Raw genomic sequence first — 19,222 nt, 5'->3', positions numbered from 1 at the left:
CCACAGATGCTAACTCTGGACGTGTGCTGCCGTTGGATGGTTTTACAGAGATTACGGGGAGGAGAGTTGTTTTTTGTTTTTTTAATCTTCTCAAAAGGGTTGTAAGGTTAACTTTACAAGACATATCTCTATTATTGATGGGTATTATTATTTAGAAGTTTGAATACTTACCTTTAATTAGCAATTAATTTTCAGAATGCTCTCAAGATAAATGGCGCTAATGAACTCGTCTTGTTGATCAAGGAACTCCAGTGCACTAAGAAGTTGAAGAACTTGTTTAAAAACTTACAACTAACAATCAAATTTTTAAATTACTTTTTTCAGTATTTGTTTCTCACATATGTACAGGAGAGTCCTTTTCTTCCATTTCAGAACACTAAAATAACAGAAAATGAGTTCTTAGTTCTCTGGAAATAAAAATCTTTGAAATACTTCATATATACACATGCTCGCTCTCTCACTTTCTCTCTCTTTCTCGATGTTGGAACACAGCTATTATGATGATGATGATGATGTCTATATTTGTGTTAAAGTAGAAAGGGCCTGTGACCCAAATATTTTCTTTACTATTTTTGCAATAACATATCAAGATTAGATATCTTGTAATATTAAGCTTATGCTGACCAAATTTTGCAGTTTTATAATAACACAGGCTTCCACAGATTAGTATAGGAAAATATTTTTAAGACATTTGTAGGATATTTTACAGATTATTAATAAATGATGGTCATTATACACATGCATGCATTTATATTATATATTATATTATATTATACACATGCATGCATGTTGCCATTCAATTATTATCAAACTGAAGTTCACCTTTACCAGTGGTAAAGGCTAAACAGTTCAATGGCCATTACACATTTGTCTTATTCCAAACACTTAAAACATAGAATTAAAATTATTCATGTAGTAAAAAGCCAGATACTCATTATGTGTAACCATCAACCAAGTCTGCATTTGAGCAGGCAGAAGCTAGATCAACTGTATTTATTTGTTTTAATTTTTAAAATTCTAATATGTTTAAAATAAAATATATTCACTCAAGTGAAGAACTTTTATACCAGGAGAATGGATTGACCACCATTGGACATTTCTGCAGCAGTGAAAAGAAGTGAACTATAGCTACCTGCGTCAACCTGGGGTAATCTTAGAAACATAATGTTGGGTTAAAAAAAAAAAAAAAAGACCATTATAGTATCATACCATTTATATCAAGTTTAAAAACAAGCAAACTACGTACAAATGTGGTAAAACTACAAAGGAAACAGATTGAAGATCAAGATAGCAGTTCACTGGGGGCTGGGGTAGGAGTGGAGAAAGCAGGGGTGGATGGGAAAGGAGCCGCAGGACTGGGAGGGCCCTGCTCATGCTCTTCTGAAGTAGGCGATGGCCTCGCAGGTACTCACTGATTGTTGTGCTTCGTAACTTCCACGCGCGTTACTTATTCCTGCTGGTAGATATCAGATCATTTCTAATTTTAAAAATTGTTTAAGTATCTTTACACTTTCTCCTTTTTTTATTAAAAGTTTCAGGCTTTTGGCCGGGCGCCGTGGCTCTTGCCTGTAATCCCAGCACTTTGGGAGGCCGAGGCGGGCGGATCACGACGTCAGGAAATCGAGACCATCGTGGCTAACACGGTGAAACCCCGTCTCTACTAAAAATACGCACACACAAAATTAGCCGGGCGTGGTTGCGGCGCCTGTAGTCCCAGCTTCTGGGGAGGCTGAGGCGGGAGAATGGCGTGAACCCGGGAGGCGGAGCTTGCAGTGAGCCGAGATCGCGCCACTGCACCCCAGCCCGGGCGATAGAGCGAGACTCCGTCTCAAAAAAAAAAAAAAAGTTTCAGGCTTTTTCTTCTGACGAAGTCCTTCATTCATTTTAACTGATTTTGATGCTGCAATTGAAGCTTTCTTATAAAATCTTAAGTAAATAAGAAAGTGTAAATTAAACTAATAAAAATAAGAAACTTTTGTTGGCTCTAAAAAAAACTATTTTAAAACGTTTGTATTTTTGAGTATTCCTAAAACCAACACTTGAAGTGGTTTAGTTTTATAATTCATTTCTATTCCTTTAAATAACATAAAGTAATGAATCCAAGTTTTTGCAGTATTAAGTAATATAAAGGAATGAATATAAATTTTTGTGGTAGGGACCTGAAAAACAAAAGTGAAAATAAACAATAAAAACAAAATAACAAAAACAGAATAAACCCCCCAACTTGTGGCATCCTACTTTAAATCAAGCTTAATGTTAATTTTTTTTTTACTCAAACACAAACAACCGTCATTAATTTTTTGATACCCTTATGAGTTATTTGAGCTCTAAATTCAAAATAAACCAATATATTTTCTAAAGTAGTTGTGTGAAACCATCCCATTTTTTCCTAGCCAAGCCTCACATTCTTCCTTCATTCAAAGGCCCATCTTGTAGCCATTTTGCCAGTTCTAATCTGATAGAATTCCACATTAGTAAAATAATACAATATGTCTTACTATACAGAAAAGTCCAAATTTTCAAGTTATTCTAACTACAAAACAGGCCTTACATCCAGAAGACTTGAAACTGTCTTACTAGTAGTCCTGGGTATCCCCTGTATTCCCTTTCTAGGGAATGCTTAGAGTACAGCAGTTTCCCTCTGGTCTCCCAGCATCTCCCTAAGGCCTTCCCTGAGGGACACACGTTGGTAGAACTGAGCTAGATCCAGATTAGTCCCCAGAGTTAGAAGAGCAGGGTGCACTATGACATACTCTAAAGACCCTTTATCCTGCTTAAGCCAGACCTTTGTCGTTCTGCTTTGGCATCATTGGGATTTATGAACCTCTGTGGAGTAGGAGGAGGTTCTTTGAAATTTGGAAATGTAATACTAATAAGTGAATGTCCATTCACTTTCAGAATACCCTAAAGCTGCCTTCTTTCTGATTTTCTGATGTTTATCTGTTGGCAGTTGAGCAGATCTGAAGTCCGTCTTGTCATTCTGATAACGGAGGCGAGGGAGGGAGGGAGGGAAAAGTTTAGATGAGTTGAATGTGGTAGGTCTAGGACAGGGGTCAGCAAACCTTTTTTTGTAAAGAGCTGAATGGTAAATATTCTAGGCTTTCTTTGTTGCATGTATAACTGGAGCACAGTAGAGCCCAAAGGGAGTACATGGCTATTTCTAGTTGCTAAGAGAAGGCATTACAGAAGAGGTAATACTTGATGGGAGCCTTGGAAGTTGCCAACATGTTAGGAAGGAAAAGACATTTCAGGCGCGGGGAATCGCATGTGCAGAGGTACAGGAGTGTGACCACATATTTGGGGATTGCAGATAAGTCAGCGTGGCTGGAATGGGTAGAGCACGCAGGAGCTCACTGTGAATGATGAGGTTACTTCCCTAGCTTGTTTGAAGGAGCACCTTGTCAGTCATACTGGAGAAATTGGATTTTTATATTTTATTTTTTCCTCCAATTTCACAGATGGAGAGGATTTTTGTATTTTAGAATAGTGATTTTCAAACATGTTTTAGCCTCACAACAAAAGCTTTTGTAGAAGCTCTGCATGTAAAATAAATAACCCGAGGCATAACTCTTCCGTGTAATAAAGAACAGCCGTCTCTATTGCGCAGTAGCCTCAGAAGGGGTTCTACAGACCCTCAATTTCCAAGGGATGCCTTTTACAAACTGCTTCTGAAGGAAGCAGTGAAAGGTTTTTAAGATGAGGAACCAGACGCTCAGATTTGCGTGTTCAGAAGATCACCGTAGGACGACGTGAGAGATGGTTCTGAGAAAGCTGCACTGGAGGCAGAGACTAGGTAGAAGGTCCTTGCAGCCCTACAGAGAAGAGATGCTGAACACTGAAATTAACCAGACAGAAGCAGGGGGAAAGCACATGAAAGCAAACAGTAGAAAACTTGTGCTGTCGATTCAGATCTGGAGGAGAAGACGGGAGAGAATCTAGAATGACACCAGTTTCCTGACTTGGGACCTGGTGGATGATGCCATCATTATCGTGAATCGGTAGCATAATTGATAAGGTTGTGATTTTTTTTATGATTTACTAAGTGCTTTCCCATGCATCACCTCACGTGTTCTCTATCTGTGCACCCTTCATGCTTTTGCAGCATGGCTTCTGCTGTTGGCCTCATCCTCATTGACCTCTTAAGCATTTGGCTTTGTTCACTTGGCCTCTGCTTTAAAACTCTTGCTGCCTTGATCTCTTTGACATCTGACCCTCCATGTATTTCTTTAATCCTTCTTCCTCTTCTTTCTATGTGTAGGTATTCCTCAAAATACCTGAACCTGTTTCCTCTTGTTTCTTCCTTGTTCATTTCATCCATCACGGTGACTTTAGTTATCTCAACAACGTTCTTTCTCTCACGCACTCTGCCCTGTTTTCTGATCATCTGTATTATATTTCAGCTGCCGAGTAGCCATTGCAGACTAAATGTTTATCAAACTCTGTGTCTAGGGATTGAGCTAATAATCATTGTCCTTTTCTATTTCCTTATTTCCTGTTTCTGTTCATCACTACATTTATCACTCACCAAGGCTCAAAGCTTTTTCTTTCCCCCCCCTTTTTTTTTTCTTTAAAAATAGGGTCTTGCTCTGTCGCCCAGGCTGGAGTGCAGTGGCGCAATCACAGCTCATTGCAGCCTCAACCTCCTGGGCTCAGGTGACCCTCGCACCTCAGTCTCCTAGGTAGCTGGGACTACAGGCGTGCACCGCAATGCCCAGCTAATTTTTGTATTTTTTGGTAAAGACGGGGTCTCGCTATGTTGCCCAGGCTGGTTTCAAACTCCCGTGCTCAGGTAATCCTACTGCCTCGGCCTCCCAAGATGTTGGCATTACAGGCATGAGCCACCATGCCTGACCAGGCTCAAAGCTTTGAAATTGTGTTTGAGTCCTTGCTCAATTCATATACCCAAATCATTTATCAGATTCTATCCATTCTATCCTCAGAATATCCTTCACCTCTGCTGCTTCCTGATCATTTCCACTATTCTAGCTCTGACCCTTACTTCCTGTCACATCACTTCAGTAACCCATGATATTGCTCTCCTTCATAACCCGTTACCTCCCACCCCCATCCATCATGCATGGTCCTGCCAGTGTGACTTTTCCCAACACATACCCCACGCGTTTTTCTCTGTTGTCTAAAAGCCTTCTAGGTCCAAACTACCAGTAGAATTAAGATTATATTTCTTTTTCTGGAATTCAAAAGTCCTAGAATCTGGATGCAACTTTACTAAACCTGCTTCCTACTGCTCCCCACCTTGCACTCTACTTTCCAGACAAATCATTTTCTGTTTCTCATACACTCCCTGTGTTTCACCTTCATCTCTTTTTCATCTGACCCTTTGTCCTGGACTTCACCACTTCCAGTCTCCAAGTATCCCAAACACTGCATAATTAGTCAAACCTCACCCGCATGCTTGACCTCACTGAGATCTGTCTCTCCTTTGACCTGCTGTAGCACTTTATCTGTCTGTGGCACTAACCACTTTCTGTGGGCTAGGCACATCCTTTATTGCTGCACTAAACTGTGAGCTCTTTTAGTTATGATTTATTTCTGATTTATTTCGGTGGCTCTTTTAGACTTTATCACTGTGCATTATATACTTAGTTAATAAGCGTCGGGAGAAATAATCTGATCTTGGAACAACTCAGCCAAGTAGACAGGGCAAGTGACATCGGCTCCTTTTTGAAAGATGAGGAAACAGGCTCAGAGAGGTTAAGAGAGTCCCTAAGGCTGGTTGCTCTCTAGTGCCAGAACTCTAGCCGAAAAACCATTTGTCAAGTGCTTAAACCAAGTGTATTTCATTGCACCATACTCCCTCTCCAAGTGGCTCACATCAAGCAAGCAAAATAGAAGACATAAGTAGTATATGAATTTGTTATAAAAGTCCTAAAAATACCTTTCTGTCATTCCTGATAATAATAATCCATACTAAGTCCTATAATAATCCATCTCTTGATTTTTTAGATGGGCGTGTGGTTGTGCACATGTGCTTCTATGTGCATGAGAGGGAGATAGAGAAAGAAGGTGTTTACTGGTTAGGAAAAGAATTAATTCAGGAAACAACAGAAGGCCAACTGGAAACACTGAGCAATTTCCGGATCCTGAGGTTAGGGCCAGACCATGTGAAAGGGCAATGATCTATGTGTACATTCGCTGTTATTGACTACTGCTCTTTTGAGAATGATGACACACATGTTTGGAAGATCCTCGAAAACTAACTTACTTTTTAAATGCTGTCAATAATTTCCTTTTTTTTTTTTTTAAGAAATCATGTTTGAACACTGCATGTTCTCACTCATAAGCAGGAGTTGAACATTGAGAACACATGGACATAGGGAGGGGAACATCACACACCCGGGCCTGTTGGGGGGTCGGGGGCTAGGGGAGGGATAGCGTTAGGAGAAATACCTAATGTAAATGACAAGTTGATGGGTACAGCAAATTAACAGGGCACATGTAGACCTATGTAACAAACCTGCACGTTGTGCCCGTGTACCCTAGAACTTTAATGATAAAAAAGAAAGAAAAAAGAAATCATGTTTGAAGCATTGTTTTTATTTCTTAGATTTTGTTACATTCCAATAATATTTCTTTTTTTCTTCCTTTTTCTTCCTTTATCAGAAGAAGAAGAAGAGCAGGTGCCCACTGATGGAGGCACGTCAGCAGAAGCCATGCAAGTTCCCTTGGAAGAAGATGATGAATTGGAGGAGGAAGAAATTATTAATGATGAGAATTTCTTGGGTAAGAGACCACTGGATAGTCCTGAAGCTGAAGAACTGCCAGCCATGAAGCGGCCTCGGCTAATAAGCACTAAAGGGGACACGCTAGATGTTGTGTTATTGGAAGCTCGAGAGCCACTCAGCTCAATAAATACTCAAAAGATCCCACCAATGCTTTCTCCAGTCCACGTACAGGACAGTACAGACTTGGCACCTCCCTCACCTGAGCCTCCAATGTTGGCTCCAGTTGCAAAATCCCAAATGCCAACTGCAAAACCATTAGAAACAAAGTCATTTACACCTAAAACAAAGACTAAAACTAGCTCTCCAGGACAGAAGACTAAATCACCTAAAACCACCCAGTCACCAGCAATGGTCGGAAGTCCTATTCGATCACCAAAAACTGTATCCAAAGAAAAGAAATCACCTGGACGTTCTAAGAGCCCCAAGAGTCCCAAGAGCCCCAAGGTCATGACTCATATTCCCCAAACACCTGTGAGGCCTGAAACACCAAACAGGACGCCTTCAGCTACCGTCAGTGAAAAAATCAGTAAAGAGACTATGCAGGTAAAACAAATACAGACCCCCCCTGATGCTGGGAAACTGAACAATGAGAATCAGCCGAAAAAGGCTCTGGTAGCAGATAAAACCATTGAGGCCTCTATCGATGCTGTGATTGCACGAGCCTGTGCTGAGCGAGAGCCAGATCCTTTCGAATTTTCTTCTGGATCAGAATCTGAAGGAGACATTTTTACCAGCCCTAAGAGAATTTCAGGCCCGGAGTGTGCCACTCCCAGAGCTTCCACTTCCACGAACAATTTCACAAAGTCAGGATCCACTCCTCTGCCTCTTTCCGGCGGAACTTCAAGTTCCGATAACTCATGGACAATGGATGCCTCCATTGATGAGGTTGTACGTAAAGCAAAACTGGGAACACCTTCGAATATGCCGCCCAACTTTCCTTATATTTCTTCTCCGTCAGTGTCTCCTCCCACTCCCGAACCTCTCCACAAGGTGTATGAGGAGAAAACCAAGCTGCCTTCCTCTGTGGAGGTAAAGAAGAAGTTGAAAAAGGAACTCAAGACTAAAATGAAAAAGAAGGAAAAGCAGAGAGATAGGGAGAGGGAAAAAGACAAGAACAAGGACAGAAGTAAGGAGAAGGATAAAGTGAAAGAGAAAGAGAAAGACAAGGAAGCCGGCAGGGAAGCAAAGTATCCCTGGAAGGAATTTCTTAAAGAGGAAGAGGCAGATCCCTATAAATTTAAAATCAAAGAATTGGAAGATGTTGATCCCAAAGTGAAATTGAAAGATGGACTTGTGAGGAAGGAGAAGGAGAAGCATAAAGATAAGAAGAAAGATCGAGAGAAAGGCAAGAAAGATAAAGATAAGAGAGAGAAAGAAAAAGTGAAAGATAAAGGCAGAGAAGATAAGATGAAAGCCCCAGCACCCCCACTGGTGTTGCCCCCAAAAGAGTTGGCCCTGCCCTTGTTCAGCCCGGCCGCTGCCGCCAGGGTCCCAGCCATGCTGCCGTCTTTGTTACCAGTGCTTCCGGAAAAACTGTTTGAGGAGAAAGAGAAGCCGAAGGAGAAAGAAAAGAAAAAGGACAAAAAGGAGAAGAAGAAAAAGAAGGAGAAAGAGAAGGAGAAGAAGGAGAAGGAGAAGGAAAGAGAGAAAGAGAAGAGAGAGCGAGAGAAGAGAGAAAAAGAGAAGGAGAAACACAAGCATGAAAAAGTAAGCAGTTTCTCATTTTTGGCCCTATCTGAACAGAGTCCTAGTGAGAAACACAGGTAAACAAAGCCCAAATTGTATCTGTATTCTGGATGTAAATCACCCATCACTTAAGTGGAAATACATTTGTAATGAGGTTACAAAATTTAATTTTAATTCTAAAACCCATAAACCTGTAATCAAGCCCTCAATACACTAGCAGATGTTAAAAATTCATAGCTTAAGAGGCATCTAATCACAGACTATAAACTCTCTATTAGCTATAGTGATCTCTGGCAATTTAAAAAAAGCAAATCTGGGTTCTTAAATTGTGAATAATATTTATGTGAATTATCAAGTCTACTACATTATATTTTGTACCCAACTATTGAGAAAGGCAGCATCCATATTTCTAAAAGCATGCAAAACCACGGCACTATTTTAAGAGGACAGCAAGGCCCGTGGAAGGACCACTGCTTTGGTTTTCTTTTTGGTGAGCCATTTTGGCATGTGTTTAGGATTATGGCTGTCTACAGAACTTTCCATAGCATCTTTTATTCCTTCCGTTTTCTGCTTTAATAAGATAAGGGCACATTTCTGAGTATCTAGGCTGGTCTGTCAGCCTGGTGAGTGGGCAGAAAGTAATCCCACATGGCAGAAATGTTTCACCATTTCAGTAAGTCAGACTTAATTTCGTCGTGTACAGCCAGAGAAACTGATAGAAACCCCACAGTTTTGTAGACACTGGGGCCTCAGTCCTCAGGCTGTGACCTCTGCTTACCCGCCTTTGCTTTTCAGTCCATGATTCCTTGGATTACAGCAGCCGGCTGGGTTATTTGAAAATTTCTCATAAACTTTCTGAAAAAGTATCTATTCATGGTGCCACCCCTAGAGCTCCTAATGATCCTTTCCCTCTGAAAGTTATCCTCTTTGAGCTTGGCTACAAAATATCCAATAATTTTTTTCATATGAGGAAATTTGATGTGTTTGACCTGCAGCAGATGTATTACCAATAAATTTGGAATATTTTTAACTTCAAACTTACCTAGAAAAATTAGTGTAGTTGACAGCAGTAATGGCAACTCCCATTTTTCTGCCTACCTTGATTCTTTCTTTGTTCTCTTTGGCTATTCTAAAATATAAAGAAGTGAAATGGGAATTCTGATATCAATAACTGAACATTGACAAGTTAACAAGACACAGAAATCCAACTCTTATTTCCATTTAAAAAATCATTTTATTATATTATTATGCGATTTCTATATAGTAGTTGTCAGGTGTTAAAGCAGATCCATACACCTTATTTTCTCCTCCTAACACGTCTGTGACATGGGTCCAGCAGGTAGTATTAGCAATATTTATGGAAGAGAAACTGAGCCTGAGAGAGTGACTTGGCCAAGATCAGGATGACACAGCTAGCAAGAGCTGGGTGAGTTACACTGCAGAGAGACTTCACATGGTGAGGTGTTTGTTGTTAGAGATGTTGCCTGACTGCAGTTAGTCATTTATCCCTCGTGTAACTAGTAACTTGGCAGCTGAGCCCTCAGTAAATCAAACAGGGGACTCTTGCTTTCACCACCGTCTTCACTTTGGAAAGTCAATGGAGTTGTTTCAACAGCCGTTATGAATTTGAGTGAAGCCATCAGATTAGGTTTGTAACAGCAGTCCCATGCCTTTCTACAGCATCTACCTGACTTTAGGGAAGAAAAGTCCCTCAGACCACCTTGGTGGAAGGCAAAGGCTCAGTCCCTCGAAGCACAGAGTTCACCTGAGAGAAAGATACACGTTCTTGGATCAGTTTTGATGGGCTGTGGAGCAGGTACATGGCAAAAATAAAAATGTAGAAAATTCAGCTATCTTATAAGACCTTTATAAATAATAAATAGTAATGTCTATAGAGTTAGACCTGAGTTCAGATCCTGACCTTTGTGAAATGGTTAAGTTATTTATATAAGGATTAAATGAGAACATACAGGGCGTGCTTAGTACCATATCTGATGCATAAATGTCAGTAGATGGAGAGGGTGTTCCACTCTGAATCAGACGATAAAATGTAGGAACCTGGAGATTGCTGCTCCATTGGACCGTATCAGCTAGCCTGTGTTAATACGGGCAGGTCAGCTATTAGTAGGTTTTAAAAATTATTCTACTTCCTTGGCATTCTTTGGAATATTAGCCCTTGATACAAATAGGAAAGGATAAAGGTTAGGACAACCCATGGAAATGCCATTGACAAGGAGTAGTAATTGGGATAGTGACATAAACGTTAAGACTTCCCTTTCTTCAACCCCATTTAAATCCCCCAAGCACCACGGCATATGAGTAAACAAAAACACACCTGAAATGCGGTTCCATATGGTCCAAGAATTTTCCAACAAATCTACAGCAGTAAGGCACCAAAGGTAAACTGAAGTGAGACATATCTAAGCTGCCCCAAGAAAATGTCTTCAGCCAAAAGAATGAAGGCCACAATCTCGTTTTCCCTTCTCATCATCCTGACCAAGAGCAATTCTCATGGACACTTGCCAGATCGGCAAGCAAGAGCATTTGTTTAAATTTTTTAATCTCCTCATTTATTTTACCTGTTTATAAACCCTTTACCAGCCTTATCGACATTTATCAATACCAAGAACCCATAAAGATGTGATTAATTAAACAGGGATTTGCCTGGTAGGTAGAAGGAGCTTCAGGCTTTGGAATCCAGCAGACCTGGAATAAGATCCAGGACAAGTTTTTTAGCTTCTTTAATCCTTAAGTATTTCATCTTTAGAGATAATGATAAGAACACTAAAAACAGCAAAACAGTCATAGTTAACAGTGAGTAATTACTATGTGTTAAACACCATGCTAAGCACTTTAATTCCTTACCGCAACCCTCTAAGACAGATGCTGTAATTATTGTCACTTTAAGATGAGAAACTAAGGCTTAGAGAGATTAATAGACTTGCCCAAGATCACACATCTGTTAAGTGATTGAACAGGAGTCAAAATTTAAATCCAGGCTGTCAGATGCTATAATTTATGGTCCTAACTACCACACTTTTCTGTGTTATGTTAAAATGGGATAAGTGAAATCATGTGGTTAGGAACTCACCATAAGAAGTTCAAATTGTTTTTCTGTTGATGATGACAAATCCAGAGAGTGGTGAGTTATGCAAGCTTTTAGTTCCCCTTTGTGGGCAATCAGACACCTAGTCAGGGTTGGGAGTCTAGACTGTCACTTATTTAAAATAGAACCACATTGACTTTTTATAAAACACATGTTAATGGCCAGGTGCAGTGGCTCATGCTCCCAGTACTTTAGGAGGCCAAGGCAGGAGGATTGCTTGAGGCCAGGAATTTGAGACTAGCCTAGGAAACATAGTGAGACTCTCTCCAAAAAAAAACAACAACAACTGTTTTTTAAATTAACTAGGCATGGTGGTGCACATCTGGAGTCCCAGCTGCTTGGGAGACTGAGGTGGGAGGATAGTGCCACTGCCCTTCAGCTTGGGCAACAGAGTGAGATCCTGTCTTTAAAAAAAAAAGACGGCCAGGTGTGGTGGCTCACGCCTGTAATCCCAGCACTTTGGGAGGCTGAGGCGGGCGGATAACGAGGTCAGGAGATCCAGACCATCCTGGCTAACATGGTGAAACCCCATCTCTACTAAAAATATAAAAAAATTAGCCAGGCATAGGTGGCAGGATCCTGTAGTCCCAGCTACTCGGGAGGCTGAGGCAGGAGAATGGCGTGAACATGGGAGACGGAGCTTGCAGTGAGCTGAGATCACACCACTGCAGTCCAACCTGGGCGACAGAGAGAGACTCTGTCTTAAAAAAAAAAAAAAGAAAAAAAAAACGTGTTAAGAGCAATTATGTTATCCAATTGCAGTCACAGCCATAATAGTTGTAGCAGTGATAAATTTAACAGTACATTTCAGAACAGTTTAAAATTGTTACTAATACTGTCACATTTGGGATTAAGTAAAATTTTAAAAAATGTTCTATTAAAATTTGTGTGTGTGTCATCGTATATATTGCACGGATCTTTGTGGTTTAGATGAGTATACAGGATTACTTTAAATTCCTCTTGTTCTTTTAAGTGATTTTTGGAAGGAGGATCATTTTGAAAAAATAAATGCATTTTTAAATTTATGTTAGTGGAACTCAGTGGTTATACCTATATTCTTAAACAGAAGGTAAGCCAAAATCTATCTGTCAAATTGAGGAATCTGTTTTTACATTCGAATATGATCTGGAAAGGCACAGTAGAGTTTCACCCCAAAAATGCTGACATCACCCACCACCTGTAGGTAAGTCAGTCCAGTGCTGGCCGAGGGAGCGTGGCTTTGGCAGCCACACTGACTGGGGTGGAAATTCCAGCTCTGCCACTTACTCGTTATTCACCAACCTCTGAACCTCACAGACCCTCTGCTTCCTTCCTCCGTCTCCTTCCTCCCATTCAAAACTGGGAAGAGACAGCAGCATTCTAAAGTTTAACTTATCTCTGCTTAAAAACAGTAGATTCATACCTTCTCTAAGAATATTTTGGCTTCAAAGGCCTTCTTTCTGCCTTCTCTTAGAAAACACTAAATGAAGAGCAGTTTGTGTTGTTTAATTAAGATGAGTAGATGACTATAACAGTTCTGAATTTTCATACAAATATCCCATAGTGTTGATGATCAACCCATGCATAATTGGGAGTTGTTGATAATAGAAAGCCCATAAATTCTAGAAAGGATTCTCAACATTTTTTATCCTGTTGATTGAGGAATTGTTTTATTTGAACTTTGGCTACTGAATAAACTAACTCGATAGTAAATGATAGCATCTGCCACCTCTTGAGTGCCTACAGATTCCAGGCCTAGCCAGAATTCAATGATTTAATTCTCCCAGCAGCTCTGAGGGTTTCGTATAGTGGTTCCTGTTTTACAGTTGAGAAAACTGCACAGAAAGGTCGAGTACCTTGCTGCAGCCAGTGAGGGGAGGGCCCAGGCCTCTCTGCCCGAGGCCTGTGTTCTTTACTGCCCAGAACGGCCTTCTCGGGCCACTTCCCTCAGTCTGCTTTGGTGACCTAAGTGACAGTTGCAAATGAGGGGCATACGAATGGTTTGATGCTTGACAGTAAGGGGACATCATTATTTTATAAAATGTTAGTTCCTGGAGATACCTTAGAGAGCGCCTGTTTAACTGCCGTATTTTAAAGAGCAGGAAAGGGATCTTCTTACACTTTTATGACTTTAGCAATCAGAACAATTAAAAATTTTAATGTTTCTTTAATCTATCCCCAAATCCGGTAGGATTTGCCCCCAAAAATCTTTTATTAAATTTAAACAGTTTGTTCTTTAGAGAATGATAAATCATCTAATTGGTTCGTGGCTTTAATGAAAGGTTTTCATCCTTTTCCCCTTCTGTTTAAAGTAATATAGTCTCATTCCAAGTCTTTTCTAATCAGCTATTGTAATTAGTGAAACGAAGGGTTTTTTTGGTAAATAAAGAAACCCAATAAAGGGGAGGGAAATATTTCCTTCCTGTTTCTCGTAACTGTATGTTCCAAGAGGAAACAAGAAGCTTAATGTTTCAATGAGTATATTTAAATTTGTAGTTTACCCAAAGCCAGCTCCCAGCCTTTCTGACTGTACACTCTGAGCACAGTCAGGAAAGCTCATGTTCTCTCTCAGCTGTCTACGTGGGATAGCACTTGTTATACTTAACCACAACTGCACATTTTCTAACTCTCTGTTTAATATTTTAAATAGTTATCGGAGTTTACTTAAACTGTGTTTCTAAATGGAAATAATGTAAAGACCTTAATTGCTGAGAGATACAAGATGCTTACAGCCGTAGTTCAGCATCCAAATGTTAGGTTATTCAATTGAGCTTTCATCAGTACTATTTACGAGTTTTTTTTCTAACATAACAGCATAGATGGGAATCTGAACTAGCACTTGCTAAATGTGCTGCTACCCTAGCTAGTATACATATATGGTGGGTTTTCTTTTTTAATGAAAGGAGTTTAACATTAAAAAAATAAAAAATAAAAAACCTTGGACAGATTATATTGACAAAGCTGCCCATTACCTTTGCAGAAAGTCCCTGTCAAAAGATAAACTTTAAAGCTGGAATGCATGAAAGAGTTCCCAGATAGAATTTAAATTTGAACTGATTCTTTACAGATAAGCTTTTTAAAAATCCACCTCTTTGCTTCAAGTCAGGATTTTAAAAATAAATTTCCCCCTTAAATCTCTTGAGCGATTTTCATTTTTTGCAAGGCCGCACTGCTGGTGTCCTGGAAAAATGGAGAGTTAGAGCTTTATCAGTTGGTGCCCTGAGGTATGTGGCAAAGAAGCTAAATCCTTGAAGATTAACAAAAAAAATGCAGCACATGGCAATAAGGGGCTTATATGACTACTAGTATTAGTTCAGGTGAAAGAAGTATTGCTTATACATAAAACTGGACAAATCCACTGACAATGTATTTTTAGTTAGCTACAAAGGAGTCTTATATTGCTGGACTTTACCTCTTTGGTGAATTGGGAAGCTTAGTAATCCACTGTAAATGCTCTTCTGCGTGCCCCAATTCTCAGCATTACTCCAAAGTGCTGTTCTTTTATTTTAACCCTTAAATGCTCCTTGTGGCCCCAGATTTTGGCTTGATGCCATTAAAAGATGGCGTTAGTCGTGCCATGTAAGTGAGCGAAGTCATCCTTTTGTTTGTTGTTTTCTGGGAAGTGCACGTGAGAAATTATTTTATGATTGTAGGAAATGCCTCTGTTTTTATTTTGGTAAGCACACAAAGTTAATGGAAACAAAAATCCGGGAAGAAATTTTAATTTAGAAATTGTACTTTCTGTATGTGTATTATTAGCATCCTCATTAATCTTTTTCTACAATCCCTTGAATTTTCTCAAGTTAAATCTAAATTAACTTGTCTTTAGGAATGAAATAAAAGTGTCTAAGTAGTTTTTAGATATATCCTGGTTTGCCTGGGACAATCCCAGTTATGTGGTATAATTAATAGCTCCCTCCTTTCCTGTCAGAGGCATCTGTGTTTAGATGATACAGCCACTGTAATTACAGATGAAACTTTGAGCCCAGATAGCAGGTTGTGAATCATTCGTTAATTCAACCAGTTGACTGAATACCTGTTGCTTTCAGGGCACATTTATACCGTTTTAAATCTAACTTATAAGATGTGTTTCCACTTTTGTTTACTTGATTTTTACATATTATTTAGTTTTTTTTAATAGCAGGTAATAAACAGACCATGTCTTGATTCCTTTGTCCTGCCAAGCCATTTAAGACAGCATTGAAAACCCAGCTAGTTTAGTTGAGTGAAGGCGGGGCCAAGGTTAACGTCAGTTTCCATATAAACTAGTTAGCCTCCCATAGAGAACAAAATTTACAGCTAACCCCAGCCATCTCACAGATGTGTGTCATTTATCATAAGAGAGATTGACAAATAAAGTGAGTAGCTCCATGTAAGCCATCAGCATTACCAGAAAAAGGACTCACAATATGTGTCAGAGAGTTAAGGAGCAGTATGGTGAACAGGGGATGAATTTGGTGTCAGGAGACCTGGATTTAGGCCATTTACCTACTAACTTTGTAACTCTGGGCAAAGCACTTCCCCTTTCTGAGCTCTTACATGGGAATAATAACACCATCCACACCTACCCTATAGAGTTGTGAAGATAGAGTTGGATAATGTAAATAGGACACAGTTCACCAAGTACTATACAAGTGTAAGTTATCATTATTGAGTGTTATGGTAATAGACATGGGCCAAACACACAGCTGAATGATAGTAGAGCGGAATTTTTTAAAAGGTAGGTCAAGCAGCTTCATTTTAAAATAGAGCTTAAGGAAAGGTTACTGGAATGTGTAGCTGCTAGTGTTGTCAGTTGAAGAATTAAGAAATATCACTTCTAATACCTCATCATTGATGACTAGGTAACCCTAAAATGTTTAGAGTTGAAGAATGTAAGAACTTCATATAATTTTTCATTCTCTGAATCAAAAAGACTGCATTCCATCTCAGGTTTGCTATTTGTGTGACCTTAGAACAGAAAAGGAAAACAAAATGGAAAAGAAAGGAAAAATGGTTTCTCCATATATGATCAGTTTCATTTCAGTAAAATGAAACCCACACTATCTACCCTCCATGTTTGTTTTTTAAAAACCTTAATGAACACATCGGGAATATAACCAAGCACAATGCCTGGCAGATTATAGGTAGCTTATAAATATTTGTTTATTTTTGTTATGTTTTCCACAGATAACACAGAAAGATGAGGAAGCGTTAAATAGTTCATAAGATAAAGACTGGACCATTTGTTTTCAGATTTGTTTAGATATAAAACTCTTCCTTTAAAGAATATATTGGAGATGGCCAGGCACGGTGGCTCACACCTGTTATCTCAGCACATTGGGAGGCCGAGGTGGGCAGATCACAAGGTCAGGAGTTCAAGGCCATTCTGGCCAGCATGGTGAAACTCTGTCTCTAATATCAATACAAAAAGTAGCCGGGCATGGTGGCATGCACCTGTAATCCCAGTTAAAGGGAGGCTGAGGCAGGAGAATCACGTAAACCCAGGAGGTGGAGGTTGTGGTGAGCTGAGATCGTGCCACTGAACTCCAGCCTGGGTGACAGAGTGAGATTGTGTCTCTCACTCACACACACACACACACACACACGAGACTTGAACACTAGTTATGCATGGGCCTTGCTCCACCTGCCACCCATCCCCCTCATGACCCTTGACCTTGAACCATTCTGTCTGCAGGACCAGGTAAATGAAGGAGACATCAGCCAAGAGTGAGGTTGGCTAGGGGGAAGGGGCGGTTTGTGGGGAAGTTGGTAAGTTAAGATTTCAGTGTGATGAGATGAAATACTTATAGGATATTCAGTTGAAAATGTTTAATAGGCAACTTCATATTTTGGCCTTAGTATCAATCAGTGCTAATCCAGACAGAAATTTTGAAGACATATTTTAAACTTACAGTTGAAACTGTGGGCAGGGATGAGATCACTAAAGAAACTGTAGCATGACAAAAGGAGAGGGGCCAAGTAAAGTCAGGTGAAAGAAGAGGAGTTTGTAAAGGAGAAGGAAGGAGCATGGGAAGACCTGTAATGGGAAAACATGCTGGGACATGAGGATGAGGACATTGGCAAGGGTTGAGGACTAAAGAAGAAGTGAGAAAACAGACAATGAAGTGAAGATGGACATTTGTGAGAAATTGTTATAAGGAACTGTCCAAAGCACTGGTTGGGAGCTAGAGGTTGAAGAGAAGCTAAGAAAATGTTTAAATTGGAGTGGAGCACATTTAAAAGTGAGATAAAGGCCAGGTGCAGTGGCTTATGCCTGTAATCCCAGCCCTTTGGGAGGCTGAGGCGGGCAGATCATGAGGTCGGGAGATCGAGACCATCCTAGTCAACATGGTGAAACCCCGTCTCTATTTAAAATACAAAAATTAGCCGGGCGTGGTGGCACACGCCTGTAATCCCAGTTACTTGGAAGACTGAGGCAGGAGAATCGCTTGAACCCGGTAGTTGGAGGTTGCAGTGAGCCAAGATCGCCACTACACTCCAGCCTGGTGACAGAACGAGACTCCGTCTCAAAAAAATAAAAGTAAAAAAAAGTGACTTGAAAATAATTTGTGGAACAGAGAGACTGAAGATCTGTAAATAAGCAGATGATAGAGAAAACTTCTTTAGTGTAATTGTGGGCACAGAGAAGTTTGCAGGGAACTGAAGGAGCTCTCCTTCAATACTGGTGGCCTCACCAGTATTTCCTGTGGAGCTGGATGTGTAGAAGGGGAAAGGAGGTCATGGGAAGAGTCTTGAAAGTGGTAAAGACTGAAATCATCGCTTCATATTCATGCTTTACACTTATCTTAAGACTTACTAGTGTCAGATCCTGAGACAGGCACTAGAAAATAGCAGTAAGCAAAACACGCATGGTCTCTGCCCTTAGCTGGGTTAGCTGATAAACAGCTAGTATTGGAGGCATACATTAAGATGGAATTAAAAATTTTCTTTGGTATCACTCGGTGCTCTGGGGGATGGTTTTAGGGTGGTCCTGGATGTATGATGGGATAACTAAAAGGCAAGACGGTTGGGGCAAGATCAGTTGATAATTCAACAAATGTCTGCTGAGCATCTCCTGCATGCCAGGCACCATGCAAGGGGCTTGTCGAAGCCGTAGATCTTGATGGCCTGAGGGATTTAAAAAACAACTCTACGAAGAGACAGGTAGATACACATGATAAAATAATAGATTTGATCTACATGTACTATATTAACTTTATGATATGTTGATCATTATTTTCTGTGTTCCCCTTTAGAACCACTATACTGTTCTATTATGATGTAATTCTTGAGCTTAAAATACATAAATTAATGTTGCAACTAGTCAGTGACTAACAGTGAACCAGTGACATTGAACATCTGGCAGTGCTTGGGACAGTTCCTGACAACAAAGCACCATCCCACCAAAAATACCAATCCTACGACCCCACTGAAAAACGCTGAGACAGACAATAATTTGGAAATGCACAGCTTCTGTTTAGCTTGTTAATTCAAAATGTTGACTGTATATCTGCAAACCAAAAATTGTGAAGAGACCCTTTAACATCAGACTTAGTTTCTGTGTTCTCTTCTGGCGGACACGTCAGGTATTTGTGAGGTCTTCACCTCATTCGGCAGCCATTGCCTTCACCACAAATCCATTCCAAAAGAGAATATCTGTTTTCCTCCTTCCCTCCCCTCCCTTCCCTTCCCTTCCCCTCCCTTCCCCTCCCTTCCCTTCCCTTCC

General features: G+C 40.1%; 1 protein-coding gene across 1 annotated transcript in view; it reads left to right on the top strand.

The window, feature by feature from the left end:
- The window catches only part of TAF3 (TAF3 RNA polymerase II, TATA box binding protein (TBP)-associated factor, 140kDa), a 199,579-nt gene that overhangs the window by 139,601 nt on the left and 40,756 nt on the right, over positions 1-19,222 (top strand). Inside the window, exon 3 of the mRNA XM_011974946.1 lies at positions 6,622-8,450. Coding sequence (XP_011830336.1) covers positions 6,622-8,450 — 1,829 coding nt within the window. The remainder of the gene's footprint in view (positions 1-6,621; positions 8,451-19,222) is intronic.

Source organism: Mandrillus leucophaeus, unplaced genomic scaffold, assembly GCF_000951045.1.
Source record: "Mandrillus leucophaeus isolate KB7577 unplaced genomic scaffold, Mleu.le_1.0 Scaffold15, whole genome shotgun sequence".
Lineage (NCBI taxonomy): Eukaryota > Metazoa > Chordata > Mammalia > Primates > Cercopithecidae > Mandrillus > Mandrillus leucophaeus.
Note: the sequence above shows the minus strand (reverse complement) of the source record. Positions and strands in the feature narration are given on the sequence as shown.